Source organism: Leptopilina boulardi, unplaced genomic scaffold (genome assembly GCF_019393585.1).
Source record: "Leptopilina boulardi isolate dan_hultmark-lab unplaced genomic scaffold, ZJU_Lbou_2.1 LbouV2_351, whole genome shotgun sequence".
Lineage (NCBI taxonomy): Eukaryota > Metazoa > Arthropoda > Insecta > Hymenoptera > Figitidae > Leptopilina > Leptopilina boulardi.
The window spans coordinates 1,523,125-1,541,548 of record NW_026137920.1 but is presented as its reverse complement, the minus strand read 5'-3'; the positions used below and the strand labels follow the sequence as shown (position 1 = coordinate 1,541,548).

At 30.3% G+C, this 18,424-nt stretch overlaps 1 protein-coding gene across 1 annotated transcript; it reads right to left on the bottom strand.

The window, feature by feature from the left end:
- Positions 1-14,816: 14,816 nt before the first annotated feature.
- LOC127286213 (prostatic spermine-binding protein-like) lies at positions 14,817-15,734 on the bottom strand. The gene is made up of 2 exons (XM_051312570.1): positions 15,429-15,734; positions 14,817-15,357 (listed from the first exon to the last, which is right to left on the bottom strand). The coding sequence occupies exons 1-2, from the start codon at positions 15,732-15,734 to the stop codon at positions 15,256-15,258; spliced, it is 408 nt and encodes a 135-aa protein (XP_051168527.1). The 3' UTR covers positions 14,817-15,255.
- Positions 15,735-18,424: the final 2,690 nt, after the last annotated feature.

Below are 18,424 nucleotides of genomic sequence, written 5' to 3'. Positions count from 1 at the left end.
TCTGATAAGTATGAGCCATATGTTTCTAGTTTTTCTTGTTCAGGAAATGAGCTAGGAGTACGGGCTATTTTACCGAAAACTAACTCATATGGAGTGAAATTAGTAGCTTCATGTACTGAAGTATTATATGCAAACATAGCAAAAGGAAGTAATCTATCCCAATCATCATAATCTTTAGCATATTGTTTTATATAATCTGCTAAAACAGCGTGACTTCGTTCTAAAGATCCATTTGTTTGAGGCCTATAACCTGATGTCGTGACTTGTTGTACTTCAAATAATTTTGATAATTTAGACATTAACTTTCCTATAAATGAGGTGCCTTTGTCAGTTAATATTACTTTTGGTGCTCCATATACTGAAAATAATTCTTTTGCAACAGTATGAGCGATTGTGGTTGCAGAAATATCAGGTATTGCAACAGCTATGCAGTATTTAGATAAATGATCTTGCATAGTTAGGATATGACAATTTCCATCTGGGGTTGTTGGTAATTTACCTACAGTGTCAAGAGAAACTTTATCAAAAACGTCTAAAGGAGTATCAGTAATAAGCATTGGTTCTCGGGTTTTAATACGTACAAGTTTTTGAGATTGGCATGTTATACATTTTCTTACAAATTCCGTTATTTCATCTTTCATTCGAGGCCAATAAAATCTTTCTCTTATTCTTCTATATGTTTTTGTAATGCCTTTATGTCCTGCTATTTTGCTTTTGTGGTATTCGCTGATAATATCGTTTCTAATTTCTTCTTTAGGTACTACAACTTGTCCATGACAAATAGTAATTTTAATGTTACTGTTTTCAAAAATAGAATTGATTATTTGCATTAACTCTCCTCTAGGTAATTCATCGGTAAAGTCTCCATGCCTAGATATTCTTATTTCTTCTGTTTTTTCGTGGTAAAGAAGACTTTTTAAATTACGTATTCCTGCAATGATATCTTCTTTTATTAAAGGATCAACATGATTTTCTTTTATTATTAAGGTGTAAATTTTGTATTTTCCTCGTGGCGTTACAAATATTTGTCCTTTAATAGGATTTTTAGATTTCATTTCTTCGGGATCTATTACTCCTATATCTATTAAAAGTCTACTTATAGGTGAAATGAATTCGCAATCTGCTGACAAGAAATGAATATAATTACTTCGATTATATGTTAGGTTTTCTCTGCTGCTCGTTATATTAGAATTTCTTTCTTTTATTTTGGAATAATTTATAGGTATTTCTGGAGGAATACTTGATAATGATGTTTTAATTTTCAATTTATTACATGTTTTCTTCGTTTCTTCCTTTTCTTCTACTTCTATAATTTCCTCCTCAGAATCTGTTTCTTTATTTGAATTATAATAAGGTGTAGATACTGCCGTAGGGTTGTTGAATTGCATTGGTGTGTTTATTTCCTGTAAATATGGTTTGAAAGTTACTTTTCTTTTTTTAAACTTTCTTTTTCTTCGTTTCAGTGGCGTTTGAAAGTACATCTCTTCTATTATGTCTTCATTATTAGTTGAATCTTCATATTCTGAGTCATAAATTTCTAATTCTTCTTGATTCATGTCGTCCTTTTCTGAGTCAGAATTTTGGAGTATTTCTTGTTTATTGTCCTGCCATATGGATTCACCTTTAGCATAATCCCAGTAGAAATCTAGTTTTTCTGAAAATTCAGCATGATCTCCTGTAATACATTCATTAGCTGCTTTGTGTATAGCTTCATCATCATCTCCATCGGAATTAGTTCGACAATTTCTGGGTGATAAAGAGGTATCTGCTAACCAATCTTTATGCTGTGCTAAAGAATCATTAAATCGTGATATCGATTGTTCTAAATTTTCTGCAATTTTGGTTTTAGTTAATTGTAATGCATTTCTTTCTTCTACTTCAGAACTTTCTTCAGTTATATTTATTGGTGGGTCTATGTTAGTTATGAGCTCCATTTCTTGCTGTAGAATCAAATCATTTTTCATAGGTAATTCTGGAGGTGCACTTTTTGGTCCAGGGGGAAGTTTTAATGCAGCTGGTGGAAGTTTTAAACTAGGGAGTATACTTCTACTAGCGTTTTGAACAGGAGGATTAATGCTTTCAAAATCAACGTCCTCGGAATTCTCACTTTCCGTTGGTTTTTCTATTAATTTTGTTCTGGTTTGTGTTGCCCTTCTTGTTGATACTCTTGAGGCAATTGTGCTTAGGTCTAAAGTTTTTGGAGGTTTTAATATTGATTTTGGCTTAAATGTTTTTAATTCCTTTTCACTTTTACTTCCTGTAGCAACAGATGTTGGAGGTGGTTTTATTTTTGAATTTTGTCCAGTTTTGCTTCTTGTAACAATAGATGTTGGAGGTGGTTTTATTTTTGGTTTTGGATTTATTGTTTGTTTGTTCATTAATATTTTGAATTGTGTATGTTCGGTTTCAAGCGGTTTTTCTTCTTTTGTGTAAACATTTCTAGATAAGGCATCTGCGTTAGTGTTTAATTTACCTGATTTATGTTTAAATTCATATAAATAATCTCGCAATTTTAATCTCCACCTTATTAATCTTTGTCCTGGGTCTTTAATGGTGTCTATCCATCTTAGGGGTTCATGATCGCTGACCAAAGTGAATTTCTTTCCATATATATACGGTCTAAAATAATGGACAGCATATAGAACTGCTAGACATTCCTTTTCTGTTGTTGAGTAATTTATTTCAGGCGCAGTTAACACTCGAGAGAGATAGGCAATAGGTAGATCAAATCCATCCTTTTCTTGACTTAATACAGCTCCTATAGCGAAATCTGAAGCGTCTGTTGTCAATGTGAAAGGCTTATCGTAATCAGGATATTGTAAAATGGGTGCCTTACATAATGCTGTTCTTAATTCTTTAAAGCTGTTATCTTGTTCTTTGTTCCATTCGAATTTTACATCCTTTTTTAATAAATTAGAAAGAGGTTTTGCCTTTCCTGAAAAGTCTTTTATGAATCTCCTGTAGTATCCTGCTAATCCTAAAAATTGTTTCACATTTCTTGGTGTTTTTGGTATTGGAAAATTTGCTACAGCTTCAATTGTTTTTGGATTAGGTTTTACTCCTTCATTACTAATTATGTGTCCTAAATAAGCAACTTCTTTGAATAAAAACTCACATTTTTCTGGTTGTAAAGATAAACTTGCATCCTTTAATCTTTGCAATAATCTTCGAATCTTCTTACCATGTTCTTCCAAGTCTTTAGCAAAAATCACAATATCATCTAAGTAAACAAATAGTTCTACACCTTGTAAACCTAATAATACTTGGTCCATTAATCTCTGGAATGTTGCTGGTGAATTCTTTAGTCCCATGGGCATTCTGATATATTCGTAATGTCCATGCGTTGTGGAAAATGCCGTTTTCGACCTATCTTTTGGATCTAACTCAATTTGATGAAATCCGCTAGCTAAATCAAAAACTGAAAAGTATTGGGCATTGCCCAAATTTTCGACTATTGAAATAATGCTGGGTAGCGGATAAAAGTCGCCCACAGTCTTCTCATTTAGAGCTCTGAAGTCTATTACTATCCGCCATTTTTTTTCCAGTTCCATCTATTTTCTTCGGTACTATTAACAATGGTGAGTTATATGGAGAGTTTGAAGGTCCTATAGCACCTTCTGTTATCATTCTATCGATTACTTTATCAATTTCTTCTTTCTGCGATGGTGAAAATCTATATTGTTTAGTGTGTATTGGTATTTCATCATTAGTGTGTATTTTGTGTTGTACTAAATGTGTAGGTGTTAACTGTTCACCAGGAAGGTGAAAACTTTCTGGAAACTCATTTATGATTTCTATTACGTGTTGTTTTTCTTCGTCATTTAGGTGTTCTAACCTTAAATTTTCAATTACAGCTGAAGCTCTATCTTCAGGAGGTATAAACTCGTCATCTGTTTCATATTCATCTGAATCTTCGCCCGGTAGTTTGTAGAATTCAAAGGGTATTAATTCTTGTGGAGATATTTCAACTTCGATATCTTCCGATGTGGTGTTAATTGCAAAAATATGACATGTTCCATCGTTATTTGTTACTATTGCTTCGCCTATTAATAATCCATCTGTAGTTTTTACTAATGGCAGGTATCCTTGTTTTAAATTAGTATTTAAAACCTTAACAGGTATTATCTGTTTAGTTCTGGCTTTGATTATTAAATTTGGGTTTTTTATGATTTTATTATTAATTAAATTTTCTCTTGCTAGGGATGATTCTATATCGGTAAATAGTATTGGTTTTATAGGATTAGAAGCTGTTACAAGTGTATTATGCCAGAAGGATATTTCTACCTTTTCTTGTCGAAGATATTCCCTTCCTAATATACCATCTGATTCTATAGGAAAATCGGAAGGTACTACTTGAAAAGTAATTAATTTGGAATCTATTTCTATTTTTACGGTTCCTAAAGTAGATGTTTTTATAGGAGTTATTCCAGTTATTTGTATTGCTTCATCCTGTTTGACTTCTAAATCTGGTTGTAATACACATAATTTAATTAAATTTACATCTGCTCCAGTATCTACTAATAAAAGTGCTGTTGTTTCCAAGAAACTAGGGGAATTTATGGTGATTACTGGGGATTCTCGATTATTTTTGGCGTGCAAGATTGTTCCATTTTTCTCAAAATTCTCACGCTTGTAGGACGCTCCTTTTGTTCCACACTCGTCGTCGCGTCCGTTCGTCGAGGGATGTTGGAGTTTAAATGATCCTTTTCAGAAGGTTTAGGAGATTGCGCACGAGGGGGCGTTCTATTCCCTTCGTATGGTTTATCGTTGTGCATTTGTGGTGATGAAGAATGAGGAAAATAAGGGTAAGGATTATAAGGAACATATGCATTTGGAGGATAATGATTTGGGTGTTGAAAGTATGGTTGTTGATGACTGGTAGATGATTGGTATGGTTGATATGGATTTTTCAATATACCAAAAGGAATAGGAGATTGAGCATGATGTCTCATTGCCTCATTTGGATGAGCAAATCGTACTCTAGGACTAGGGCTTCGTTCTCTGGAACCATAATCACTTGATTGAGAATTTCGTGAATAATGATATGCATTATATTCCGCTTTATGATACTGATGTCGGGTTTCAAATTCCAAAGCAAATTTTAATGCTTCTTCAATGGTTGTAGGCAGGGACCTGCCCGAATCATTCGTGTCGTTTCCGTTTCTGTTGTGTACACAACACATTTATACATTAACTAATGTGTTGTGTCCTGACACGAAACATTTCCCTATTGACTAATGTGTTGAGTCCTGACACGACACATTTTCTCATCGAATAATGTTTCGTGTCCTGACACGACACATTTCTACATTGATTATCGTTTCGTGTTTGGACACGACACATTTTCTCGTCAAATAATGTTTCGTGTCCAGACCCGACACTTTTGAAATAAATAAATGTTTTCGTGTCAGAACACGACACATTTTCTCATCGAATATCGTTTCGTGTTTGTATCTGACACTTTTGATATAAAGAAATGTTTTCGTGTTAAATAACGTTTCGTGTTTAAACACGAGACATAATTCTTTCTTAATGTTTTATGTTTAGTCACTGAAAGGAGAAAGTTATACGCAAACGCGATTTTTGACAAAAATTACTTAATATTATTTAATTTATAACAAAACAAGATGGCGGTCAATCAGAGTAGCGGATCTAATATGGCGTAACAAGTAAATTTGTTCATGAGAATATTTTACAATGAGAAAGTGGGTTATATCCGGACACGAAAACATTTAAAAATTTTAATAGTGTCGTGTCCGATTCTGACACGAAAACATTTAATTTTTTCAAAAGTGTCCGGTCAGGACACGAAAACATTTAATTATTTTAAAAGTGGCGTGTCTGGACACGAATACATTTAATTTTATCAAAAGTGTCCGGTCAGGACACGAAAACATTTAATTATTTTAAAAGTGTCGTGTCCGGACACGAAAACATTTAATTTTTTTAAAAGTGTCCGGTCAGGACACGAAAACATTATAAATTATTAAATGTGTTTGTGATTGAACACGATACTACACAAAATTGATTTGGCGTTTTGTTTCGTTTCCGTGTCAGTCCCTGGTTGTAGGATTTCTAGCTTCTAGAATACTAGACATACCATCTGGTAAACCTCGGGTAAATGCTTCTAATGCACATTCAACTAAGGGTTCCATCATAGTATTTGATCTTTCGACACCATATTTATCTTGAAGAGCAGCCTTAGCTCCTGCCATCAAAAGCAATATTTTGTCGTAAAACTCACTAACATTATCATTTCGGCCCATACGAATTGTAGATATTTCTTGTAGATACCATGTATATGACTTGCGATGAGCAAATCTTTGTTTTAAATGTTGGATTAGTTCGTCTATGGTATTAAAATTCTTTCCTTGTATACTATCTCTAGCTACACCTTTTAATCTGGCAAGAATTGCCTTTAAATATTGTTTTTCACAATTAATAGGAATATTAGACTCACCATTTATTATATCTTCTATAAAATCTCTTACAGGAATGTTTTTACCATCATAAAAAGGAATATTCATTATGCCCTGTTGCAACGCAAAACACTCAGCCATTGATGTTATCATGGCATCATTTAAAGTTCTATCAATATTACCGGATAAATTACTTGTTTGTGGTCTATCTGTAGCCATGATTATAAGTTTACTAAAAACGGAAGGAATAATTAAAATATCTCGTTAATTATATCAAATGAAAATGGTAACCCTAAAATTCCAACAATATTAGAATTACTCTCACTATTAATAGTTTGGAATTCTAAAACTGTGTAATTGATGCAAACTTTTGCTTCTCCGATAGTGTTGATTGTACTATCTCTTAAGGAATATTTAATTATGCGATTTATTCCTAAAAAGGGAATTAATTCACTTTCTTTAATTAAATTGATTGGTAAAGATGGATCAAGTATGAATAAACACTCGTGATCCTTAAAGAAATATGATTCCAAAAGAATTTTTGGATATAATTGATTATATTTTTCAATAAAATGAAAGTATGAGTTCATAGGGGAATACGGATAATGGCGGCTTGGAACCGTATAGCCGTATTGCTACTAGGGAGTTTTAGTGTTATCGGACTATTGTCTGTCTGACACAACTCGTCTTGTACTACTTACGGACCAACGCACTTGGCGCTAGACAGTAGTGCGAGAGTATAAAATCAAACTTTCGGGCCTGTTTGCAACTGCAACCTCTTATGTTAGTATATTCGCCTGATATCTTTTCTCAAGGGGGCTTTACGTAAACTTAAATTTCTCCCAAATTTTGGGAATCTAAAAATTTTGTTTTTGTCCTATCGATTAGTTATATTTAAAAGAATGATCCTGTGAAATTTGAAATTTTTTGTTATGATCAATGTCGAAAACTATATTGATTAATATTGTATATTATATACAATTTTATGTAAAGTTATAACCGAAATTCACTAGGATCTGTGTTAAGAAAAGATAATCCAAGAACACCTGTCAATTCGGGTTGTTGATTGTTAATGTAGGTGTGATATTGATATTACAAATAAATCAAAAATTGAGACTTCTTTTCAATTGTTTGTGTAAATCAAGAGCTTAGACAGAATTCGCCGAACGGCGTAAAACGTCGAGTACAAAGTCAAAATTCGCCGGACGGCGTAAAATTGACCCTGCTAAGACCTCAAAATTCCAAACAATGATATTATCAAAATTTATTGATATGAAAACCTCGCCGGACGGCGTAGATCTCCAATTTTCAAAGCTATAGTTCGCCGAACGGCGTAAAAATAGCTTACTCAATAAGATTTTGAATGATTTTATGAATTTATTAAACAGTCGGGTTTTAAACGCCCTAATTCTCAAGTTCGCCGGACGGCGTAAAATGAAAATATAACAAATTCTGTAATTCGCCGGACGGCGTAAGAACAAAACTGCTAGAGAATTTAAAATGACCGTTTACAAATGTTTATAGTGAAGTATATGAATAAACATTTAATGAAATGTGATGTGTTTATAAGGGTGATATAATTGATTTTGAATAAATTTGAACCCTTAAAAATTTTGAAATTTGTTCTAAATAAATATGCCGAATTATTTGCGAATTTTCATAAAATTGTTTTTGCAACAAAAGTGACAATCCCACCGCTGCCACCAAATCAGCTGTTACGTTCCGAACTAGGCGTGGTTTTTAAATAAAAATGAATTTTATTTACTTGAAGGTAATAAGGCTGATTAATCAGGTTGGTAAAGCCTGATATTTATTTTTATGTAGGATCGTGGTCACTTGTCAAAACTACGGGTTTTGCGTTACAATAACAAGTCAAATATTCCCTTTTATAACATTTATTGATTAAATAATAATTATATAGTAATGATTATACAATAATGATACAAGTTTACAATTCTTTTACTTACTTTTAGCAATGAAGTCGGATAAATCGATGATTATAGCTTAGTCGTTATAATTGGTTTTGATTTGATTTGAAATAGTTCGTTTTGGTTGCACTTGTGTAACTTTAACGACTTAAATTGTTTTATAACTATTTAAAGAATTGCAATATTCTTTATTGTTATCTCTCGTCACTCGCACCTTTGACAGGAATGAATTTTATAGCAGGTGTAAGAGAAGCAACATATACTAAATTGACAAATTTAGAAAAAGAGATAATGCAAGATTTCTTTAGTATTTATAGTTATAAATACGACAGTTATTTCTATTAAATTATTGATTCTAAGTGTTAATTTGCTTCTCTTGCACCTATTGGCTATCAGGAAAGAACTATGTTCTAAGTGAAAAGTCAAATTAACTTGCACCTATTGGCTATCAGGAAAGAATACAATAATTAGGGCGAAAGTAAACTGAAGGGTCGCTCTACGATGTTAGAGATTGCACCGGAACTTTTGACAAGCTTTATGGAAAAAGCTCTTGTTTATATACTAGTCGATTATGCTAATTAGTGGGAGAAATGTCATATTATTGGGGAAGGGGTGATCTATAAATAGAATCACTTTCCTTATATGGTAATGATCTACATCGCATGTATGACATTGAATCTTCTTCTTTCTGAATTCTCTCTTTTATATGCTGACAATGGGTTTTTGAAGATCATATTACACTTGGATCTTCACAACCTTCACATTCTTCACGCGTATAAACAAACAAGCTCGAACTTGCTACACATTTTGCTTACATATATCCTATTTTTAGCTTTTCAACTTTCTGAACTTATATGGTGAAAACGAATGTCATATCTCTTCTGAGATCAATTTCGTTTCCACACTCTATCCTATCAATATATACATAAATAAATACATGAAAATAAGACATACAGTTTAAGTATTGTAAAATTATTATAGAATTATATATAATGTCTTATTTTAATGATAAGAATAAGAAAAATTAGGGAAAATTGTTACCGGGATGTAACACTCTGACTCCACCTCAGTTAAATCTAATTGAAAATGCAGGGTTTTCAAAAATTACATCTGATGCAAGAATTTCTTTAGAAAATGGATATTTTGATGTTACAATACCACTTGGCATGATTTTTGGTTTTGCTGAGGATTATAAGAAAATTCTTATGAACGCTAAACATGCAGTTATTTTAACAAGAGCACGTAATGACACTAATGCCATAATTCAAACAGGACAAGGAGCTGATGAAGAATTAAAAATTTTCATCAATAAACTAGAATAAATGGTACCATACGTTTTACCAGCTGATAATAATAAAATAAAATTATTGAAATTTATTGAAAAAGATCCTTTAATTTCAATAAGTTTTCGATCATCGGAAATGTACGAGTATCCGTTAGTTCCAACAAGTTCAAAAGTCCTATGGCAAATAAAAACATCAACACAATTGGAGAAACCACTATATGTAATTGTAGGATTTCAAACAGCAAGAAAAGACAAACGAAAAAAATATGCCTGTCATTTTGATCATTGTAACATTACAAATGTTTAACTATTTTTAAATTCACAATATTACCCTTATGGAAATTTAAATCTAAACTTTGATTAAAATCAGTATGCTCTGCTTTATGAAATGTATGCTAATTTTTAAACATCTTACTATGGAAAAAAATCAGAACCTATTTTAACAAGGGCTATTTTTAAACAACTATTTCCTCTAATTTTTATTGATTGTTCAAAACAAAATGAGTAGCACAAAACAAGCATCAGTAGATGTACGTTTAGAATTTGAATCAGGAAATAATATGCCGGCTGAGACCAATGCATATTGCCTCATTATCCATGACCGCGTTGTTCAATATAAACCAATCAGCGGCGTCGTGAAAATCACTGGTTAACACACAATTACCATGGAATCCATTGGACAGCTGGAGACGTCTCTTACGATGAACTTCGTCCCATTCTACTTGAGAAATATATACAAAATGTACAAAATTTAGAAGATTTTAAATGTCCATCGTTGAAAAAAATTAAATCTGATTTGTTAACATGTACGCATCATACTCTTTATAATGATAATTGTGCTGTAAAAAATGTAAAGATTCTTCGCGATTGGTTTTTGGATCCTCCAAACCAATATATAAGTGCTATTATTAAAGAAACTAATGAAGTTGATTCTACGTTTACTAATTTACAATCTTTCTATGAAAATTGTGAATATATTTGATAAATTTTTTCAAATAAATAAATATTAATTTTGAATTTAAATAAAAGTCTCTCTCTGTTAATTTTAAAAGCCTATCCCTTTAGTATTTGAATTACCCCCACAGCACCGAAAATTTCCTGAAAATTTCCTAAAGATTTATTTGCAAACTTCAGAAACTTTAATTGCAAAGTTTAGAGAAAATTGTATAAAGATTTAAATGTTCAAAATGAATAAATGTTTGGCGTAAAACTTGACGGAAGATTTAAATTAAATTTTCCAGAAATTTTCGACGCGAAAATTGAGTGAAGATTTAAATTAAAGTTTCGTGAAATGTTTGGCGTAAAAGTTGACTAAAAATTTAAATTAAATATTTATTAAAAATTTATACCGAAAGTTGAGTGAAAATGTAATTTAAATATTTAGTCAATTTTTGTAACGAACATTTCCTAAAAATTTAAATTAAATTTTCAGAAAAGGTTGGACGAAAATATTTGTAAAAAATACAAAAATAATATTTAAGAAGTATTAATATTATTATTAATATTAATAATAATAATAGATAGATAGATAGATAGATCTTTATTATTATTATTATTATTATCAATAAAAAAAATTTACTATCTGTGATTAAAAATAAAATAAATAATATACAAACATTGTTGCTCTGCTTTGATTCACATTGAATCAAGCACTGCATACTTGATTGAGCAAGAACTTTTGAAAACAAATTTTGGGGTGCTGGGGATTGAACCTACGTTCGCTGCGCGCTAGCTAAAGACCCTAACCACTACACTACAGATATCTGGCTGAGAAAAAAAAATCTTCCACAGGCTCTACAACTTGCTGATAGACAAGTAATCCTACTTATCGACTTAAAAGGGCGGGCTCATTTAAAAAGGTTTTTCACGGAGATATTTGAATATTCTGAATATTCACATTGCAGGTGAATATAAAAATTAAAAGTGTATTGAAATAATGCTGTAAAACCATGACTGAAGGTTATGTGAAGAGGTTATTATAAAATTAATTATTTTTTAAAATATTATTTTTTAATTAAAAATTCACAAATTTGCAAAAATTAATTTTAATGTTTTTTATTTATTAATAAACAATTATATTAGTATTGTTAAAGACAAGAAAAAGCGTTTTAAGCGGACATGTTCTTCCTCCGAAGACATGTACCTTTTTATAATTTTAATTTTAATTTAAGTGTAAGTTTATAATGTTTGATAAATTTATATAGACTGAAGAGGGTAGCAACGTTGCTGCCGAAACGTCTCTAATAAATATTTATAAAAACTAAATTTCCAGTCTTATTCCTGAAAAATTAATATATTAATTATATTAGTATTATTAAATACAAGAAAAAGCGTTTTACAAATAATTAAGAAAATAATTTCAATATATTAAAATAAAAAATGAAAATGTACATAAAAATTCTATCTTTTAAACGTTTAAATCAAAATTATTATTCAAAAATTATTTATTATAATTAAAAATGTATTAATTAATGAAAAATTAATTTTTAAATATTTCGTTTTTTGTAAAAGATTGTGGCCTTTACAAAATGGTTCTTAAAGTTGAAATAAAATTTTTAAAAAATTAATATTTCGATTCGAAATAAAATTGATTAAATAGACAGAAAGAAATTCTTGTAATATACAGGGTGTCCCATTTTAATCTATCAGTCGAAATAACTTTTAATCAGTTGATTTCACAAAAAAATGTTTTAGACAAAAGTTATTGTGCTGAGAGGGGGACATCCAGTGGTAAACTGGAATTTGTCCTAAATGACCTAGTTTAGGTCATTTCAAGGTCAACTCATTTTTTTTAAATGGAACCACCTACTTTTTATGCCAGAAATCGATAAAACAGGAAATTCCACGTCGAAATCGTTGATGCTCTTTTTTTCGATAGATCGACCTATTTAGGACAAATAGGTCATTTAATTATTATTGTATTTGGGGAAATAACTTTAAACTAATTAATTTCACAAAGACATGTTTCAGTCAAAAGTTTTTTGTGCTTAAAGGGGAATATTCAGTGATGACCTTAAATTTGTCCTAAATGACCTGAATTAGGTCATTTCAATTTCAACTCATTTTTTTATAATGGAACCATCTACTTTTCATGTTACAAATCGGAAGAGCAGGCAATTCCACGAAATTCTCGAACTGTCTTTTTTTAGAGAGGAATCTTATTAACAATAAAAAATACAGTTTAGGTTAGTGCAATTGATAGTAAAAGTAGAAATGAATTCTTAATATTTAGTGTTAGTGGTGTTACTACTGACAGTTTAAAAAAAATTATGTAAATGTCACTGACATTGAACATAACGATAAATTGTGAAACAATTAAGTATTACAGTAAAAGTGAGAGGTGTAGTGCACTAAACAATTTATTGATAATAAAACTGATAGTGTAATTGACCATTAAAATAAAGAAGGATTTGAGGGAATATAAAAAAGATGTAAGTGTAAGGTGAAGTGAAAGTAAAAGTGTTTAAAATCATGTTACTGGTAGTGCAAGTATAACTGTAAGAGTAAGAGAAAATGAGATAGAAATTTTTTCAGTGAGAGTGAAAGTGAAATATAAAATTTTTTAGTAAAAGAGAATGTGAAAGAAAAATTGAAAATATTTTGAGTGAAAATGATTGACAGAAAGAGTGAAACTTTTTTGAGAGGAAGTGAGAGTGGAAAATTTTTGAGAAAAAGTAAGAGTGAAAAAGTTTTTAGCGAAAGTGAGAGTGAAAATTTATTGAGTCAAAGTGAGAATGTGAGTGAAAATTTTTTGTGTAAAAGTAAGGGTAAGAGTTAAAATCTTTTAAAGTGAGAGTAAAAATTTTTTGAGTGACAGTGAAAGTGAAATTTTTTTTAAAGAACGTGAAAGTGAGAGAGAAAATTTATTGAGTGAATGTGAAAGTTAGAGTGGAAATTTTTTGAATGCGAGTGAGAATGATAGTGAAAGATTTTTGAGTGAGAGTGTTATGTCATATTTTAAATAAATATTATTTTTAACTAATCTGAACTTATAATTGTTCCCTATTCTAATTTCCTCAATTAAACTTAGTTAAATTAACTAAGTTGGGAAGAGGTTTATTAAATGAATGATTTAATATAATATAAAACTTATTTATTTTTAAAAAATGTAAAATGTTCTTAACAATTTGTGTTATACAATCAAATAAATCATTGTTTTAATATTTGGTATGGTTACCTTTAGGATGTTATATTGAGGAGTCTTCAATTAGAAAAATTTTTAAGTGAGAGTGAGGGTGAGAGTGAGAGTGAGAAAGAAAATTTTTTGTGTGAGATTGAGAATGAGGCTGAGAGTGAGAGAGAAAAATTTTTGATTGAGGGTGAGAGTGAGAGAGAAAAATTTTTGAGTGAGGGTGAGAGTGAGAGAGAGAAAATATTGAGTGAGGGTGAGAGTGAGAATGAGAGAAAAATTTTTGAGTGAGAGTGAGGGTGAGAGTGAGAGTAAAATTTTTGAGTGAAGGTGAGAGTGAGAAAGAAAAATTTTTAAGTGAGGGTGTGAGTGAGAGTGAAAAATTTTTGAGTGAGAGTGAGAAAGAAAATTTTTTGTGTGAGATTGAGAATGAGGCTGAGAGTGAGAGAGAAAAATTTTTGATTGAGGGTGAGAGTGAGAGAGAAAAATTTTTGAGTGAGAGTGAGTGTGAGGGTGAGACTGAGAGAGAAAAATTTTTGAGTGAGAGTGAGGGTGAGAGAGAAAAATTTTTGACTGAGAGTGAGAGTTACGTGAACGCACCCCTGCATCATATCCAGAGAGCTGGGTTCTTCTTCAAAGTTTTTGGCGAATCTCGATGGTAAATACGTGATGAAATCAGCATCCACTTCTACAATGATTCTCGGTCCATATTTAGTTTGCACCTTCTTCATTTTCGTAATATAATATAGACCATTTTTCGTCATCTCGGATAGAGGTTTCGTCGGCAAGTAACCTTCGAAACGTCCAACTGCGTTGAATTTTGCGAGATCCATTTTTTCTATGAAACAACACCTGAAGCTGAAAGATTACCTTAAACAAAATAAAAATAAAACACTGTAGACTTAGAAATAAAATATAACTGAAAAGAAAACTTAGAAATAAACCTGAAATAGAAACTGAAGAAATTTAACTAAGAGAAAACTTACAAATAAACCTAAAATATAAACTTAGAAAATTTATCTAGAAATAAATATGAAATAGAATCTTAGAAATAAACCAGAAATAGAAACTTAAAAAATAAACCTGAAATAGAAACTTAAAAAATAAAGATGAAATGGAAACTTAGAAATAAACCTGAAATAGAAACTAAGAAAATAAAGCTGTAAAAGAAAAGAAATGTTAAAATAGATAACTGATTATACTTACTGTTAATTGTAAAACCTGAAATAAGAATGACCTAATGCTATATGAAAAATCGCTTTATATTACTGCAACTCCCCACTTATTGTGTAAACCCCACCACATTTCTCAATGCGCACGCAAATTTACCCCCACTACAGTATTCGTTGTGCACGCAAAAGTCCCCACCATATTTTGAATGCGCGCGCAAATGTACTCCGCCTTAATATGTGCTAAAGTTATGCATGCTAAAATTAAATCTATTTTTAAACAAATTAAATACATTAATTTAAAAATCAATTGTTTTATTATAATTTATGGTGAAGGCGGTTGTGATGCGTCTGGAATTTCCATGTTTATTTGAATAATTTTTAATATATCTGCTGTCGCAGGATAGGCCTCTAGCAGCTCAGTCATCTAAAAGAAAACATATTATTTTAACATTAATTAAAAATTAAATTGATTCAAAATACAATTTCCCAACATACTTCTTCGGGATCAATGTTGAAGACAAGACAATCATCATCATTATCATCGATGATGATGATTGTCTCACCTTGACTGTCGTATTTATCATCGACTTCATCATCATCATCATCATCACCATCATTTTCAGCATCTTCAAAGTTGTTGTGAGCATATTCGTCAAAAATACATTCGGGATCAATGTCGACGACAAGACAATCATCATCAACAACATTATCATCATCTTCATAGTTGTTGTGAGCATATTTATCAAAAATACATATAACATCTTCTTCTTCAATATTTTGCGAATGATTAAATTGATCCATTTTTCTAAAAATAAAAAACTTTAATTTATTATAAAAATCGCGAAAGTTTACTTCAGAAAAGAAAGTTAACAATTGATATAAGTTTAATTAACTACAATAAAATAAAGAAAAAATAAGGTAACTCAATTTAAAAAGAAAAAATAGCGGAACAAAAACTAAAAATATAGAGGAGGTTTAATGTGTAATGAAATAATAAGAAATGAAATCTAAAATAAAATATAACAGAAATAAAGCGAATAATTGAAATAAAATATAAGAAATAAAACGAATAATTGAAATAAAATATAAAATATATGAAATAAAACGAAAACTAGGACGTGCCCCACCACCTGGCTGGCGCACGCAACTTGTCATACCCCTCTTCGACTAACACGACTTTATTTAATTATTTTTTTTGAAAAAAAAAACAAATGGTAATTATTTTAATAAATGAGAATTCTTTTAATTCAAATATTCAAATTCATTCAATATTCAAATATATGTATATGTTTTGAAAAAACACCTGTGGAAAATGTTACCTCTTATTTCTTTTTTAAAACTTTAATATTAAAAATCGTTCTTAATAATTAAAATACTGCTTGATCAAGGTACAGAAATGTTCAATCATTTAGAGTTTAATTCAATTTAATGATTTAGAGCTTAAAAAATTAATTTTTTTTTTATTTACATCTAACTAAACTGAATTTTCCTAAAAAAGTCACTCATATGAATGACTTAATGTTATATTATTAATATTATTTAAAATTAATTTACTAGGTAACTTATAAGTTTTAATAAGATAAATTTTATTTTAAAAAATATTAAAATAAAGGATAGGGTTAAAATAAATGCAAGAACAATGTATTATATTTCGCATATATGTAATTTTCATATATGTACATGAAAAATTATAAAAAGTTTATTTTTAAAAAATGTATTTAAATTATTTAAAAAAATAAATTTCTTTTGAAACTTTGAAATGAAACACTTTTGCCAATCTCCATACTTTTAAAAAGAAAAAACTAAGGCGTTGTCCGCAGTGGCGAGACATTAGGATATTTCAGACAGCTGAACTGACTGTGCTGGCACTTCTGGTCTGAAAGTCAAGTTTTATTGTGCTTTAACTTTTCAATATGATACATACGTTTTTGATGTACGAAATATCGCTATACTGTTAATAACAGTTTCAAGATATTTTAAAAGTTTTATTTCCCATCGGTATAAGTGATAATATATAAAAATTTCCGGAATTTTCTAAATGTTTTGAGTCTTTAGTATTTAAGTTTCCTTCAAAATATCCAGAGCACTATGAATTATTGTTCGATGCATAGGATTGTACATCGTCATTACCGAAAAATGCTGTTTCCGCATTGGCGAGACACTTGTTGTCGGCAGTGGCTTTTTTATATCTAATAATATTGTACATGTCCTAATGAATTTGATATAATTTTTGTACGTTTTGTCGACAATATTTTTCATAACTATAGTTTAAATTGAAAAAGATGAACAGGAAGAAAAGCTTATATGTTTTTAATAACTGTGACATGGATTAGCGGCTCACAATGAGAAAAATATTTGCCTGTATTTTTATGATTGAATGAAACAATATTATGATTTAAAGGCATCAATTATTATACTCTTTCTCTTTGATTCCTTTGTTTTTGTGACGTTTGAACGATGAAGACTCTGATTTTAAGATAGTGTCTCGCCACTACGGACGATTTTTTATGTCGGTAGTCGCGAGACATTATCGTAAATCGGCAATAACTTTTTTTTCCATTATCTGTTCTGTAACTGTATAACTTAAATTTGCAGTATAGAGTCACACCTGTCCATGGATATATATACAGACTTGATGTTCTTGAAAATGTGAGTGCTATAACAAAAAAACAAAACGTGTCTCGCCACTACCGACTCTCCCTTATATAAATATTTTTTTAAACTTATTTTAATTTTTTTTTAAAGTTGTTTTTTACTTTTTTTAACATTTACGTCGGTTTTATCCGATGGCTTTTACCGTTTACTACCCGTCTGCATTTTTTTCGGCCTTGTTGGTGTACGTAAACATGGATCGTTTACATCCAACATTATACATTTTGACGTTGAAGGAGTCGGCTATGAAGTCAATGATTTCGACGTTGAAGGCTTTAAGACTGACAATTTTGTCGCTGTTCCAACATTTAAAGAAGTTCGAATCAATGTTAAGTTTTTTTATTGTTATTGATATTGTTATTGTTATTGTTATTGTTATTGTTATTGTTATTGTTATTGTTATTGTTATTGTTATTGTTATTGTTATTGTTATTGTTATTGTTATTGTTATTGTTATTGTTATTGTTATTGTTATTGTTATTGTTATTTTTTGAAGACGTTGAAGACGTTGAAGAACTGGATTCAGATGATGACGAACTGGATTCTGATGACGAACTGGATTGCGATATCTTTGGTGGTGACACCTTTGGAGGAGACACCTTTGGAGGAGACACCTTTGGAGGAGACACACCATCACATTTTTACTTAGGAGTAGTTCCTTTGGAGTAGGAATATATTCATCCACAGGCTCCCACCTACTCTTTCGACGTTGAAAATCATTCTCCTTTTCTTGTAGAAATATAAAAGATTTAGAATTTCATAATTATGAATAAAGAATAACAAAACTAATGGGACTTGATGAAAAATAGAAAAATATATAACATAAAAAAATAATTAAG